Source organism: Periplaneta americana, chromosome 11 (genome assembly GCF_040183065.1).
Source record: "Periplaneta americana isolate PAMFEO1 chromosome 11, P.americana_PAMFEO1_priV1, whole genome shotgun sequence".
Lineage (NCBI taxonomy): Eukaryota > Metazoa > Arthropoda > Insecta > Blattodea > Blattidae > Periplaneta > Periplaneta americana.
The window spans coordinates 47,071,034-47,088,485 of NC_091127.1; the positions used below are offsets into that span (position 1 = coordinate 47,071,034).

The window sequence follows — 17,452 nt, forward strand, 5'->3', positions numbered from 1 at the left end:
CAGTATTCACGTGTAATATTCAGTCTTTCCTATTTCATACTGAGATAAAGAAGAAAACATTTATTTCCTTACCACTGGTGAATTGGTGATGGTTTCATGAGAGGCAACCACGCCCCTTGGATGTTGTTGCTCCATCCGAGTCATCTAAATAATTACACATAAGTGTCAGTTAATCATTCTCAATAAGAAAGAGCTTAAATTTGTATCTATGAAAATTACGTAATAAATAGGCCTGTAAATTGAGAGTATATGGTTGCATACACTACATACCATTACCTTATTCATTTTATTTAGCATAACCTATATTCTCAGTTTATTCTTCTCTGGTTGGCATTTTGAAACTGAACTTTATACAGTAGAACCCCGTTTATCCGCCACCCTATTAACCGATTGGCGGATTATCCGATTATCTTTCTCTCGCTCGTTTTTTTTCACTACAGAAACGTATGAAGTTGATACTGTTGTACGCTATATTAGTATACATATTTTTTTCCATAGTGTTACAAACATTTACACTTAGGCCTACACAGTTTTGGTCTACTGTTCGAGTTGCTATACTTTATTACTTCTATATAAAATGTTTTCTATGAGTTAAAAAAAAACGTGTTAAGCTAAGTGTCGAATAAAATCCAAATAATTAAGTGGTTGGGGAAAGAGAAATTGTAAGTCATCTCGCATCACGATACGAGACTGATGTTACAGCTATGAGCGATTTAATAAAAATCAAGGATAAAGGGTATACAGTATGTAAATCTACAACATGAGACCTTTACTATTCCTATCTTTCCACTGACAGCCATTAAAAGGAGTTTCTTTTATCTCTTAAAAACACATCTTTGACAACCGAACTTAAATTAATGAACTTCTGATTCACTACCTAGAGTATTAAACTCAAGACCACGGAGAAAATAGCCAGTATTATTCACTTAATTTACGAAAATATTTTATGGTACGGATTATCCGATTTTTCGATTAACCGTTCAGTCAACCCCCTTCATTACCGCGGATAATAGGGGTTCTACTGTACTTGTACATTCTTCCGACATTTAGACTATAGGCTATTTCTTACACAGCAACAGAACTTTTTTACATTGTCATTATTGTGGTACAGAAAGTAACTGTAAATGATTGTATATTATCTACATCGAATATGTTTATGCATTTGTTATTGGTTGCAACATTGAAAAAAAAACCGTATTTTTGTGAGTAACTTCTGTAAAACTAAGATAACTTGCAGATAGTTTTCAATGAAATTACATCATTACGATGATCGACATATAGATAATTTTTCAAAATGATGAACATTCACGGCAGAAAATTTCTTTGTCGAAACCATTTTCTATTAAATTTTATATTTTTGCAGGAGACTATCCTCTATATACTGTATAGAAGTAAGAGGAAAATACTATATAATGAAAAATAGCTAGTTCAAGAAATGCTGACGGTATTATTTATTTTTTATTTATCTAAGTCCCATAAGGATCTCAATTTAATTCCATATCATAGAGCTTACAGAATGTAATGACTAGGGAACGGATTTCTAGTACCCTACCTATTTTGTTTGCTAAGTCCTAGTCATACGATATTTATTAAGATATCAATACATTGCATGTACATAGGACCCCCTATTGAAATTCTATAGGACCTAAAATGCTTAAATGAATAATAAATTCCTATAAATGCCTAAAACTTATGTTTGTGCCTAAAAAGCACCTTTTTAGTATTTTGCGTATATTTAAAATAAAAATACCGTTACCAAAAATACAAAAATGCCCTAAAACTACAAAAATGCTCATTTAAAAAAAAAAATCTTACATACAAAACACTGTTCTGGCAAGTTCATTCCATATTGATCTTAGAAGGAGAGGGACGAAGATTTTACCTAATTTCCTGGAACCAAAATTCGTTTGGAAAAGTCTATCTAGCGTGAAAGGGATGATAGGTTGTTCATATTAGGTGAGGGCTTACAAATTAGTTTTCCCGTCAATATACCCTCGTTATGCGAAATGAAACTGACCCAGCAGCAATGAGGAGGTCAGTAAAGTTAGAATATTGTACCAAGATTGAATTGAATTTAATTAAATTTGAATTAACCTACTGTGACCTTATTAGATCTATTACGCTGGCCCTCAAGCTAGGCGCATTCCCAAACCCACACTGGCTGACTACACTAAGGTTTGATGCATATTCAGGTTTGGAGGAGGAAACCTCATTGATCCCTAGGCCAGCCCCTTCCATGCGTCACTTACGGGCATTCAGAGAATGTTATGGAATGATGACAAAATGGAGAAATGTTGACGGAATAATGTAGATGCCTAATATGGGGAAACAAGAGAACTCCAGGAAAAACCCCAACTGCGATCTTTTCCGCCACATGTGTCGCTATGAACGAACTTTAAAAATATCATATTTTATATGTTTAATGAAAAAAATGCCCCATAGTTAGTACCGACTGTTTTATATTATATGAGTATGCCGCAAGATTTTAAATCATAAATTTACTGTGTCACATGTTGAAAAAGGTTGAAAAACATTGACCTAGAGTATACTGATAACTAACATGTTTTCAAAACTAAAACAATTTTATGTCAAACTATTATGAGATTTTCAATTCTGCTCGCTATTAGATAAAAATTCAGTTTTAAAAGTAATTTTAAAGTAATATAATAAGTATATAACATCTTTTATTCTGGATATGGGTAAATGTATTCTCCAAGATTCATCCCTAACAAATCACTCTTGCCATTCAAACGTAACTGTAGTTGAATCTGAACTCCAAGCAGGGAAGAAAAGTAAATCAATAACAGAAGAAGTTTTCTTCTACATAAAACAAAGGTATTTCACTTGCTTTTCTGTTACTTCAAACATGAACACATGGTACAATTTTCAAAATAAAATAACAATTCGAAATTAATTACCAATAACTTACATACACAGTAACTTACACTAAGAATAATTTAATATATCTTAATGGTATAACATAAAAGGTATAAAGCATTATTGCTTGAGAAAGAACGACTGCAATTAACACAAGAGTGATGCAAGAGAATAGAAGATCACATATATGAAATCATGCAACAAAACACAAATCCACATGTAAAAAACCAGCAATGTTTCAAAAAAACTTTTAAGATGTGAGTTTCAAATCTTTCAGAGAGATTTATGAAACAGTTTTTGGGTATTTAAGTAACATTATGGATGGAAATGTCACTAATTTTTTTCAGAATCATTTACTATTCCCATTTGCAGGGAAATAACTGAAGTACGTCATATTCAATCAGACGTTCAAAGATTTGAACTCGCTTGCTAGCTGAAGGCAATGCACTTTTAAGGGTGATAATATAATCTCTTAGCATGTCTTCCTTTGGAAGATGGATGAAGCTTGAAATTCTATATTGTAGATTCATAGCACTTTGTAAGTCAGTGATAATACTGTAATTAATTTATCTTATTATTCCTTGAACTTCAAAACACTACATGTCATAAAATTCTACACTGCACGCCACTGATGCGGGTAGCTTGGATCCGAGAGCCATACTGTGGACTCACCATGACCATGGAGCAAGAGCATGCTTGTACAGACTAAGCATAATGGGTCTGAAATAGTATGATATACGACCTGATATGTATTGTATTCTAGCAGAAGCCTTCCAAATTACTACGCACTGATACTCTTTTTTGCAGAAATGTGTTAGTTTGCAGTTAGGAGCTGAACTGTTCAATTCTTTATCATTATTGCATTTTCGAGGAAAGTGAAAATTTTGGCGGTAAGTTCTTTTCTTGAATATAGATTGTTATTCCTCAATGTGAGAAATAATAATGATTGTTATTCCTCAATGTGAGAAATAATAATTATATATATATATATATATATATATATATATATATATATATATATATATATATATATATATTCTTAAAGAGAAATAATCTACATTTATAGCAACGTACAGTATGTTTAATTGATTTCCTTTTTAAATTATGATATGTTTTGAGGTTATGACTTAAATCAGTGTATCACAAATATGAAATACTAGTGTTATTAATATTCCATCTTTATATCCTGTTTTTTTGTTTCGTTACTAGTGTTGGCACCTCCAAGAGAAGGAAATACTTCACCTTTTAACAAACTCAGAAAACAGTGGAATAAAAAGGCAATGCAAGAAGCCATAAAACAAGTTCGAGAAAAGACGTGAAAGACAAGTCATCTGGATTCAGTATTACGGTTCGGAAATCACTTTCTAATGAAGATACTGCTTGTTCTGTGCTTTTCTTAGTGGAGGCCATTTTGATTTTGCAATTTTGTTAATCTTTTAACTTGTTAATAGTATTCCATATTTGTATCTCCATTTTTATGAAGAAAATAGGTTAGATTTTGAGGAAATTATTTTTTCAAACATTTTATAATATCTTATGAACTACTAAGTCCGGTGTACCATCCACAGCAACATTCAGCAATAAACAGGACGATTCTTTACGTTCAGTAACTTATTCAAAATACATAGGTTCCAAAAGGAAAAAGAAAATGTATTCCATATTTGTAACACTTACTCAATTATTCTACATTGCTATCTATTACAATTATTAAACTGCAAGCTGTAAGTCACGGGCAGACATGAAACCTGACAAAAACAAAGTTTTAAAAAGTTATGTTGAATATTTTACAATCTATGACTATGACCAAGAGGTGTCTGAATCTACTCTTCAAACCCTAAAATCTGACAAGGGTTCCATTAAAGCACTGGTACTTAGTTTCTTATTGTAGGCCTTCACTTGTGAGTAGGCTACTCCTTCTCAATTGCCTAAATGGGGACTGCAACAGATGTGAAGCACTTCAGTCATCTATATTCTCCTGAAAATAATTGACGAGATAATACCCAAGAACTGCGTCATATTGTCATAAGGTTCGTCAATTGTTTAGTACTTTTTACAATACACTACTTCTCAACATCAATCACTGACAATAATTTATAAATTAAATAATAGTTTCATTTCAAAGACATCAAACTTTAAACAGCGTTCCAATACGTTTGGAGATTTAGTTCATATAATTTATGCAATTCGTTCAATACCGGTAATGCGGCATTAAATTTTAAAATAAAATTATAAGTTAATGTTATTCTGCCCAGATGATGGCATTTGTACACAATCTGCATTCTTCAATTTAAGTATATCTGCAACATCACAATATGAATGATTGAATTTATTTTTCTGTTTAAATTTAAACCTTTTAATCTCAAATTGTGTAATACAATCTGAAAAAACACCAAGTTCTGAGTAACTATTCATAGATCAGCTCTACCTTAAAGCTGAGAAAATATTATTATGACTTGAGGCTTTCCCGGCGTTTGATGTAGTATAACTCTTCTCGGGTTCTCAGCCAGGTGAGTTATTCTGAAATATTATTAGTTCTATACTGATGATGACCTACCATCTTTGTGACACAAATAGTCTTGGAGCGTAGTTTTATAATATTCAAATGGTAGGTATTTGAAGATAACATGCAATTGTATTAATTACTTATTGACAAGTATAAAAGAAAAAATGCAGTTATTAATGAATGTATGAATTACTCAAAATTTATTTTAAATTCTTGTTAATTATTCAATTAAATACTTTATAAAAGTATGCGGAAGTGTTTGTTCTTTTACCAGCTTAGCATCAACAAAGTTGTGATGTGCCTAAAGTTTTGGTTCTCCATAAATGGCAACCATATATATATATATATATATATATATAGATTATTATGAATATTATATATCATTGGAAGTCACCACAATTTAATCTATTAAAAAAAAAATTTAGAATTTGAACTGATTCTGTCAATTGAATGGAAAAACAATCAAATGAAAAATTACTTTAATTGCATATGCTGATAGATTTTTCATGTGGTAATTTTCGTACGTATTTGTCGTCACCATCATCATCATTGTCATCAATCAATCAATCAATCAATCAATCAATCAATCAATCAATCAATCAATCAATCAATCAATCAATCAATCAATCAATCAATCAATCAATCAATCAATCAATCAATCAATCAATCAATCAGTAATGAATTAGGTTGCAGTAGATTATCTTCAGTGGTCGTTTCGAAGCTCTTCTTTTTGTTTCGTGTTCAACTATTATTTCAGGCATTATACCTTCATTCAATGTCAAAACATATTATATTCAATTACTTTTTTACAGTGAAGTTAGTTATGGATGCTCGGGTTTTGCAGGAGCCGCTCCCTGCCAAGAGATTGCATGATCACTGAGAATAGTGCATCCACATTCTCAGCACGTGCAAACAATGAGTGACACTGTAGTTTTACTTTGGTTGTGTTTTGTTGTTTTGTGAGAAATAAGTTGGCGGTGAAAGTTGTAATCTTAAAAGTTTAAGTCAAGTTCAAAGTGCTCCATGTAGGCTACTGTTGCAGTGATTTATTCATTATCTATACAATACATACATACGGAAAACGAAAATCTTATGTGGCAACAAGAGGCAAATTTCGGGAAAAGTTTCCAGAGAGACCTGCTCCAGCTGCCAGTACAATAAGAAGACTTCATAAGAAGTTCATGTAGACAGGTTCGGTAAATGATGAAAAACCGAAAAGAGAACACCATGTTCTTCTGTCGGAAGAGAAATTAGACGAGATTGGTGAAAGATTGGAACACACCCCTCAAAAATCCCTCAGACATTTAGCACAGAAAACTGAAATAAATAAAAGTTCTGCTCGTGTAATGACAAAATTATTTAAATTAAGGCCCTACACAGTGACTGCAAATTTCATAAAAAGATGTCAAATGTGTGTTACAGTAAATGGAGGACATTTTGAACAACAAATGTGACCTTGGTAAGTACTGTAACTTTTAAACATTGTAACAATAGTATTGTAGGCCTAAAAGTGCTGGAAATGCACACGTGTTCCTTGCGGTAACCAACACATTGACAGCCGGGTCAGCACAGGCCGAAAACCCAAGCGTCCTCAACTAACCTCACTATAGTTATCCATTTTCTCAATGACTGATTCCACTTTCAATAATTTCTTGTTCAAAAATGTTTATTTTTTAATTCCATTGATATTTTTATTCTAGAAATTACGTCTTATTTACCTAATTAAGATTTGTGTAAATTCTGTAATTTTTTCACTAACAACTTTTTCATTTTCAAGCAAATGGTTGAATAAATAAGTACCAGTATATTTGATATACTGTACTAATAGTTCATTATTTGGAAATCTCATGTGACCGAGTTGTTATGCTTCACAATAATCACAATAATACGATTCAAATAATACAAATATTTTAGTTTCAATGTGTGCAGGAATTCTTGAGAGTAAAAATTTGGTATTATATTATAAAATAAATATGAGATAATATTTTTTACATATTTTGATGGAATTTGCTTGAGATTAAAAGGATTATGGGCAATAAAATAATACACATTCACATAACTTAATTTAATCTAGAATGCTGAGAAGTTTTGCTCATTGTTATCAAAGTGGAGAGGGAGAACTTCACAAAGGAATTAGTTAAAGATTAGAACAGGCCTTATGAGGGTTAACAAACGTCCAGTAGACAAAGGTAGTGCAAAACTGATTTCTGCTGCGGGGGAGGGAGGGAAAATGTTTAGAAATATTAGTTGATTAATATTCCCTACACTTTGCATCTAATACCGTCACCTCTGAAGTTATTGAGTTTTTAAGCTCAACCAAACTGGCGTCTAGAGGCCTTAGTTTCAAAATCTTACTCTTTTCATCTATTTAGTAACACCCATATTTCCTTCTGAAAACAAAGGCAGAATATACCATATTATATGATTTTCATATAAATTAAAGCATATTTTATTGTAATTATACAAAATAATAATTAAAATCAAGCGAAAAAAATTTTCTTTGCAATTAAAAGAATTCAAATTATACGTTGAAATCTTTCTTACCACAGCAATAATTTTGTTCAGAATTCCTTAGCAAGGAAAATACAAATAATTCAAGTTTTCTGTTTTGAATATTACTTAAGATATAACTGATATATTCGATAGCACCATGTAATGAGAAATAAATTCTGAAATCAATACTTCTATCTGTTTTCATTCATTCTCAAACATAAAAGACTGTGGACACAATTAAAATCAAGAGAAAATACTTAAGTAAGTTTTTTATTGAATAAATAGGGTATACATATGTACTTTATGGTTAAACTAGCTTAATTAAAAGATACAATAGAGAAACTTCCAATTTATTCTGCATAAAAAGCAAATTAACAAAACATTCTTACACACGAACATCATGGACCTCTCAAAATGAGTAATGACCATACTACACAATAAATAAAAATGACAAAGAATTCTTCCAATCTCTATAATGCGCGAAATGCTTATGTTGTTCATGATTTTTATTGTGAACATGGTTGGGATTATACGAATCTGGCTTTTCAAATACAGCTCCCTGTAAAGCTGACTTCAATAATTTTAAGGGAAAAATTGTTCCAGGACTGGATATCGGACCCGGGAACTTTGACTGAGCACGCTAATGCTCTACCAACTACCCAGGACCTATACCAGACCCCGTATTTTTATAATACACATTACTGTTTCGATAACAGAAAACCACAAATTTAAGTCACACAGTAAGTGTGCACTCAATGCTGGGCTCTGATGATGTCAACCCACTTGAGGTATGTGGATATAAGGGGAAAATCGAGCAGGAGTCTGTTATAATTTGTGAGTAGCTCAGTCGGTAGAGCGTTGCTGCACTCAACCAAAGTTCCCGGGTTCGATACCCAGCCTTGGAACAATTTTTCCCTTGAAATTATCCATGGTTGAGATTGTCATTTGGGTATGAGATGGACTTGGAAAAGATTCAAGTGAAAAGTTTTTAAAATGTAAAAGCTTAACGAAATATTAAACTTAATTTAATTTAATAAAAACTTCTTATTTATTTGTACAAAAATAAGGAAGATTAATAAATACGGGGATATAAAGACAGGAATAGTTACTTTAACATAGCCTAATTCTAAAGTAAAGGTCGTGGGTTCGATTTACAACAGGATCATGGATTTTCTTTATTGATCTAATCCTCTAACCACACTTCTGGCCCTTGGGTCATTTCAGCCTCAAACAGAAATGAGTACCAGAGGTGTTCCCTAACAGGTAAAGGCGACAAACAAGTAGGATTAACATCCTTACTGTTGCTAATGCCCACTGTCCATCTACACTGTGGGCCTCCTTGGCTTGTACTAAGGATAACTTTACATTAACCCATTTATACAATGCAATGGAGAAGCTAAGATGAACAGTTAATAAAAGAAAATTGAAAAATCTACTATATATTATATCTGATAATCATATAAAAAGAGCATTATACAATATTTTGAAGTTCCTATCATAATGCAACAAGCTGACTGCATACCCTTGCTAATGTTTTCATAAAAAAGTTGGTCATCATTTTTTGCATCTCTGCTTCATTTACATTCATTCATATCTTCCTTATGGCAAGAACGTTAAAGAACAGAGTATGGTATCTACTGAAAGAAGTTAAACTATGAAATGGGTGAAAGGGAAGTCTTAGTACTCTTAGCTCTCACAAACAAACATTCTCACAGGGGTTGATAAAAAAAGTTCCCCCTCCCCCCCCACAATGTTAATAATGTCAAAAGAAGTACTTGTACAAATTTTGGCCACTAAGCACAATTACGAGGGGCGTAAAAAAATAAGTTTCCCTGTGCCCGTTTAAAGAAAGAAAACACAATTTCATTGGAAAAATTTATTGGAAGAGATACAACAACAGCTGGTGAGCTATATTTCAACATGAAATGGCTCAACAATTGCTGTATCTGTTCCAATAAATTTTTCCACGAAATTGTGTTTTCTTTCTGTAAACGGCCCCAGGAAAACTTATTTTTTACAGCCCTCGTAATTGTGCTGGAGTAGCCAAAATTTGTATAAGCACCTGTTTGGACATGATTAACGTGGTGGAAGAAAAAATGGTAACTTTTTAATCTGACCCCATGAGAATGTTTACTTGTCATTGATAGCCCTATAATGTATTAATACAATATAATACTTTGTACTGTTGTCGACATAGGAACACTCTACTCTGAGACTTAGCTAGAAAAAAATTCGGATTTGTCAATAATTAATTTAAATTCATGAATAGAGGCTCCATTGGATATGTTACACACTTCTGGTATTCACATACTTTACATCAGTGCTATGTAAATTTAAACAGAGTATGGTAATTAATACATAAATATTTCAAATATTTTTTGCAGAAATCAAACAAGAAATAAAAGAAGTTTAAATACCAATAGAAGCAATACCAATATCTGTAATATCTCTGTGTCTATTGTTTTTCCTTTTCTTTTCAAACTGAATTATAATTACACCATAAGCTAAATACAATATGATAAACCAGTTATCAGATTACACTTCGTATAAAATACATAGATAATAATACGAAACTAAGGCCTTGATATCACTTTTCATTTAGTCATAATGTAATAATATATTTCCTAATTATTATAATATTTTATATGCAGCAGAATAAGTGCACATGTTAGCTAGGTGAGTAAGGTTAGGTTAGTTGGACTTACGCCATCACCAGGGGGCAGTGTTTCACCTGACTTGTTGGGATCCAGAGGACAAACCAAGTCCCCAAAGTCCAGTTCTGATCTTGACTTCTTGCGTTTTAATGTAAATTGACTCTTTTTTGTAACCTGCACAAAATTGAAATGAAAATAAAATATCTACAAAGCTGTAAAGAGTAACATTGGTAATCTTTACGTAGACTGTAAAGACTAGTTTGGTAGGTGTATCAAAAAATGGAGATGTATTCAATAAATTTAATTCACGTCACAGTTTTGAAGTCTGAAAACTAAGAAACACATTTTTGTAACTTACTTTAACTTTAGTGGTTGCAGAGAGAGGTACATATCCCAATGTGGCCTCAGCTTCCCGTTTCTCCTGGATACATTCCCGCCCCAGAAGTTCTTTGAAGTGTGTATTTAGATGTCGTCGCAGCAGGGTTTTACTTGGTGGTATTGATAACAGACTAGCCAGAAGTTCAGCTGTGAATCTCGGCTCATGAACCATGAGACCACCATGAACTCCTGCACAAAAGTAAAACAATTCCTGAAATCTATCCTTTAAAAAATTGGTGTCATAAAGATGACTGAGTAGTTTAATATCAAAGGCGGACTCTGTCGTCTCCATAGTTTTGATCTAGAGGCAATTTTTTAATTCACAGTGTTCTTTGTAATATTTAACACAATTTATTTTATAAATGTAGTGTTAGAGTTTGCATATGGTTTCACTATAACTGGAAAGAGCATGAAAATTGTATAAAAAACCACAGCTATCTAAATTTCGATTGAGGTCAGATGTTCGTCTTTGATATTAAGCTACTCACATATTTTCTCATTATATATTTTAGTAATTTCAAAACGTTCAGTTATTCATAAGGAGAACTTCAAAGAAACTCAAAACATCACAGAGTTCGCTTAGCACTGGCATCTTCACTACACTCCCGGAAATGGTAAGTGTTTCAAATGTCAACAAATGGCTCCAACAGAAGGATTGATATTGTTGCAATTGATACAGATCATCAGAAGGCCTATGTTCTTGATCCAACTATAAGATTTGAGAAAAAATAATGCAAGTCGAAAAGTAGATCGATCGATCGATCAATCAATCAATCAATCAATCAATCAATCTTCTTAATGTATCCAGCTGTTTGCTGACAACATAAAGTCCATTATAGTCCACTGTAATCAATTCAGTTTTTGTTTTTCAGAAAAGTATATCAAGAGAAGGGAGAAATTTACAAATTCCTTGCGAGAAACAATTATTGATTATTATAAAAGATTCCTTAGGGATTCTTCACCACCATTTATAATTTTCAAATTAATATTTTAAACTATTCTTGTTAACTTAACATTTGATAATATTCCATATTGTTTATATCTTTTTCAGAAATTGAAAGTTTTATATATCTTAATTTATTATTATAATTGTTAAATCCACTGTCTAAACTACATAAATATTGCACAATTCTTTTGTATTCAGGAACCTCGTGGTCAACTACAGTTCAGCAGCAAACGAAAATTATTAAATTTTAATACTTTAATACTAAATTTTATTAGTAGTGCAGACTATATATTCCAATTTACAGTTTATTTTCTTGAGCATTCACTCAAAAGACATTCACAAATGAAATCATGTACAATGTACCAAAAGAAGAATATAAGCTTTAATTTTTTGGACTGCACATTAAACACAAAACATTCTTAACAATTCCAAAAAGTAAGATATCTGAACTTAATTTATAAATTGTATAGTTTAAGCAAGGAGGATCTTAACATGTTCCTCAGTCCCAGGCCAGCCATGCTTGGAGACTCCCCTCTCCCACCAGCATTATGTAAGAAACGGTAGTAAACTCATTTCTTGATGACGTGCCTTCCCCATCTTGTCCTCCGCGATGCAACATTACTTCCAATCATGGATATTATTCGCTATTTCAGTGTGTTTAAAGGTAAATATCCAATAAGAAGTAAAATCTGTATTGAAAACGGAATTCTAGAACAAGTGAACACATTTAACTATTTAGGGTACCATCTTTCATATGAAAAAGAAAATGATATTGATTCTAAAATAACTAATTTTGTAAAAGTTATTGCCATTATCAATTCAGTTTTCAAACATAATTTAGTACAGATACATACAAAATTAAAGGTGTACAACATTTTAGCACGACCTACTTTAGTCTATGGATCAGAAGCCTGGACTTTGTCAAAAAAAGATGTTCAACTTATATCTACCAACGAAATGAAATTCATGAGAAAAACGGCGCAATACACACTTTAGAATAGAAAACAAAATACAGAAATTTTGAAAGAATTGAATGTTCAACCTATATTAAATTTTCTTAAAATCTATAGAGTTGATTGGAAACAGCATGTCGAGAAAATGCCAACAGAAAGATGGCCAAAGGCAATGATACATTACCGCCCTTATGGACAACGATCTGTTGGAAGACCAATAATAAGATGGCATGAGACTATTGAGACCGCAACAGACCACTAGGTCTAGTGCTTGAAGTGGATGATGATGATGATGATGATGATGATGATGATGACTGACAATTACGTCAAAACTGAAACCATCCAGTGTGTTAACAATTTATCATCATCATCATCATCATCATCATCATCATCATCATCATCATCATCATCATTACTATTATTATTATTATTATTATTATTATTATTATTATTACTGTTATTACTATTATTGGTTCTGTATTTTGCGTAAATATAACTTGGTGAGTCATCTGTTCAACTACTCCAGAATCATGCCCGATTTGCATTATAGCTGGGGAAAACCTCGGACAAAACCGAAAGAAGCAACTAGCTCGAGAGAAATTTGAATCCATATCCCAGTGCAGCCCAAAGTATTAGACTGCTTGCTAGGCCTAGACCAGAAAATGGCTTTGCTTGTTCTCAATATATAACTTTTATTAATAACCAACTCGAAAAATAAAATTCGATGCCAGGCTGACAATCTTTGCTCTTGTAACTAACTGGGATCTAGCATGACGTGGAAATGCTTTTTACCTGAACCACGGAGATTAGGAGCATATTCTGCAAGGTCCACAACTCGAAGCCATTCCATGACACGGTGGTTTGTCCATAGAGCAACGTCTTCTGCTGTTGGCTGTGGAGGATCATCAGGCAAAGAACGTCGCGTTAAACAGTTGGCTTCAAATTTGTGGTCTCTCAACACCTGAAAAAAAAAATAATAACACAAATTTAATAATAATAATAATACAATTAAAGTTGCCTGTCAGTACTTAAGTTGCTACTACGAACTTTGTAAATAAAAATAATGATAACAATACAGGAGAAGGAGTAAAAACTAACAGAAAAATTCAGGCAAACGAATCAGCTGTACTATAACGCAACACACAAACCGAGTCCATAAAACAGTATCTAGAATAAAGTACATAGCTAGTGAAATTGTAAACAAGATCTAACCACTATGACACACAGATTCAGTAACCAACAAGCTACTTGAAATCTTAAAGAAACTACCATAAATAAATTAAATTCTTTAAAGAATAATGCTGAAACTGATCAGAAAGGGAAAAAGAAATTGGTTGGGCCACTGGCTAAGAAGAAACTGCCTACTGAAAAATGCACTGGAAGGAATGCGAATGGAAGAAACGTTTGTAGCAGAAGAAGATATCAGATGATAGACAACATTAAGATACATGGATCATATTTGGAGACAAATCAATAAATCTTCTTAATGTATCCAGATGTTTGCTGACAACATAATGTCCACTATAGTCCACTATAGTATATTCAGTTGTTGTTTTTCACGAGAAATGAGGTGTATTTTGATGGTGTTCATATTTGGAGACAAAGGGGAAAGCAGAAAATAGGAAAGATTGGAGAATGCTGGGTTTGCAGTGAAAGATCTGCTCTTGGGCAAAACACTAGGAAGTGAAATGAAAATGAAAACTAATTTATTTATAAATTCAGAGTTTCACCCTTTTGAATACCAATATGTAAAAGTACAAACGTTTGAACAGTAATGACACAAAGCGAGGTCATCACAAGAATTACTATTACATTCCACTATAAACTAGAGAATTCAGCATTTCTTCTTTGATGTGACGTATTGATATAGTGATTTTATAATCAGCGACACATCTGTAACATGTGTTTCTAGGGTTATATTATATTATATTATATTATATTATATTATATTATATTATATTATATTATATTATATTATATTATATTATATTATATTATATTATATTATATTATATTGTACTGTATTGCTGTATTACATTACATTATATTATATTATATTATATTATATTATATATTATATTACAGCTTTCGACCTCAGATGTAGTGGAAGTGATTTCTTCATAACAAGAACAACAATGAAGACATACAAATCACGTAGTCTGGCAAGGTAAGTTCTGCTACGTTGTCAATTTATCACTAGCATACAACATTTTGCACTTGAAATCCCAATGAATTTTTAAGTTCTCCCTCTATTTGTCACTATACTTCCTAACCCACTAATCTGAGACGTCATATCATCCATGAAATAATTTTCTGTTTTGTTGGCTCAAAACTAAAAGCAATACAGCTGGCAATGCCACTGAAACAAATGGTAGGAATTGCGGATAAACATTACAATAGCTAGTAAGAATTTTGCTTAAAACGTTAAACTGTCGAATGTTGCAAAGTTATTTGATACACCAGGACTATAGGTTTACTTCCCTCTTACATAAGACTTTTGTTGCCTGAAAAATCCAATGCTCTCAGATGGATTTCAATGAGAGGAAAGCATTTCGTACCTGAATTCCTCTTCTCAGACTGGCAACATGGAGATGGGATGTAACATGTAATATTGCCAGTTCATCCATTGTTAGGCGATGAAGGACTCTTCCATCTATTCTGGCAGCTAGGAATGTTTCCTTGTGTTGTGGTAATCCTGCGTCATCCAACCAACGTAGTACCCATGCAGTATCTAACTCTCCAGCTGGGACGAGATGAGGGTCTAGAGTTATTATTGCCTCTTGCTGCGACAGGAGAGCCAAATGCAGCTTCTTCCGATGGAGGGGATTCTGTGAAATAAATTACGAAAATGACATCATCACGGTATCAGTCTAGTTGTGTATAGGTTACACCAGGTAGTGTACAGGGGTGCCAATCACACAACAATGAATGTACGAATAAAGATAGGAAGTGTAAAAAAAAAGTGCTTTAAAGATTAAATTTACTTTCCTTTTACGCATTCCACAACAATTCAAATCATAATCATGTTACTATCTTTAAGGTACGATCACACGTCGCTACTTTTGCAGCGATGCAGTACAAAAAACTGCGCAACTCTTGTACTGCGACGTGTGAACAACGGTGCAACCTGAAAAGTAGCGGCTGCCGAACCTGCTGGCCGCTACTTTTCCATGCTGTGCGCAACTTAAAAGTAGCGACGTGTGAACAGGGTTCTCAGGGTTGCAGCCGCAGCATTTTTGATATCGGTTTTGTTGAAACTTTTGCTGCGGTTGCAACCAGTGTTACCACCCAAATGTGCCAATGATACTTTTATTGTTTGGATATATTTTAATGTTAAATGTGGTGAAAATAAATTATTTGTAACAGTTATTAAATACACAACACAGTCTGAGCATAACTGGTAATGATATAATTCATTTTTTTAAATTTCCGTAGCGTAGTTCCAAACAGGAGGGTTGCCAACATTGATTACGTGAATATACTGTTGGTTATCATTTAAGTATATAGGCGTTTTTAAAAGCTTTATAGTAAAAATAATGCCAATTTCTGAATACTAGATACGACATAAAAGCAAATAATAGATAAGGAAGCCTTCGCATGAGTTTCTTAATAATGCGAACATAACCACAAAATGTATATTGAGAAGTCAATACAGAGATGGGAACCTGCAGCATGACTGCGGCTGCAAAAGTAGCGCCTTGCATGTGAACAGACTCGCAACCTCCAGTTGCAACTTTTGCAGCACTCGGGTTGCGCAGCACGAAAAGTAGTGTGTAGCGCGCTACTTTTGGCTTACGTGTGAACACAACATGCAACTTTTGCAGCTGCAGTATAAAAGTAGCACTGCAAAAGTAGCGACGTGTGACCGTACCTTTAGTTACAGTCTGGTTGTGTACAGATACACCAGGTAGTGTACAGAGGTGCCAATCACACAACAATGAATGTACGAATAAAGATAGAAAGTGTAAAAAAAAAGTGCTTTAAAGATGAAATTTACTTTCCTCTTTACGCATTCCACAACAATTCAAATCATTTTCACGTTACTATCTTTAGTTAGCATTTACAAAAAATATGAAAATGAAATGAATACTCATTTTCTGTAGCAGACTCTAAATTAACCACAATGTTCTCTTACTAAGCGCTGCACCTCCAAAATCCGTTATGTGTTTTTAAGAAGATTTTGCAGGAGAAAGAAAAACGTATTGTCACTTTTAAATCCCTTTATTTTCAAAGCTACTTTCAGTATAATTTTAATCATCATAAGAAAAATTATGAAATTATGCCAAAAGTAGCTTTCAAAATCAAGGGAATTAAAAGTGACGATGCTTTTTTCTTTCTCCTGCAAAATATTTACAAAAACACGTAGTGGATTTTGGAGGTGCAGCGACCATATCCTCCTTTTCTCTCACACTCTCTTATTTCTCTCGTTGCCCACACACCATCATCATGAAGTAATTTATATATATCCATGTTAAAATGCTTTTTGTTCTCAATCTTAAACTTCGTTCTCTTATTTGTGCTACATTCTGCTGCTTCAAACTGGTATGTGAAATGTATTCAAGTTTCTATGTAATTTTTCTCAATTTCATTGTCAGTGTGAAATGACATTCCTGAATTGTTTTAAAGAGTGCTTTCTTTTTATCAGTCC

General features: G+C 32.8%; 1 protein-coding gene across 7 annotated transcripts in view; it reads right to left on the reverse strand.

Moving 5' to 3' along the window:
* Liprin-beta (liprin-beta) overlaps nt 1-17,452 on the reverse strand; it is a 404,935-nt gene that overhangs the window by 16,561 nt on the left and 370,922 nt on the right. For 6 of the 7 annotated variants that reach the window (XM_069839389.1, XM_069839382.1, XM_069839386.1 and 3 more), the window contains 5 exons: nt 15,363-15,632; nt 13,597-13,765; nt 10,886-11,094; nt 10,579-10,701; nt 73-144 (listed from right to left, as the gene is read on the reverse strand). In XM_069839389.1, coding sequence (XP_069695490.1) covers nt 73-144; nt 10,579-10,701; nt 10,886-11,094; nt 13,597-13,765; nt 15,363-15,632 — 843 coding nt within the window. The remainder of the gene's footprint in view (nt 1-72; nt 145-10,578; nt 10,702-10,885; nt 11,095-13,596; nt 13,766-15,362; nt 15,633-17,452) is intronic. The other variant, XM_069839384.1, reaches the window with a different exon arrangement.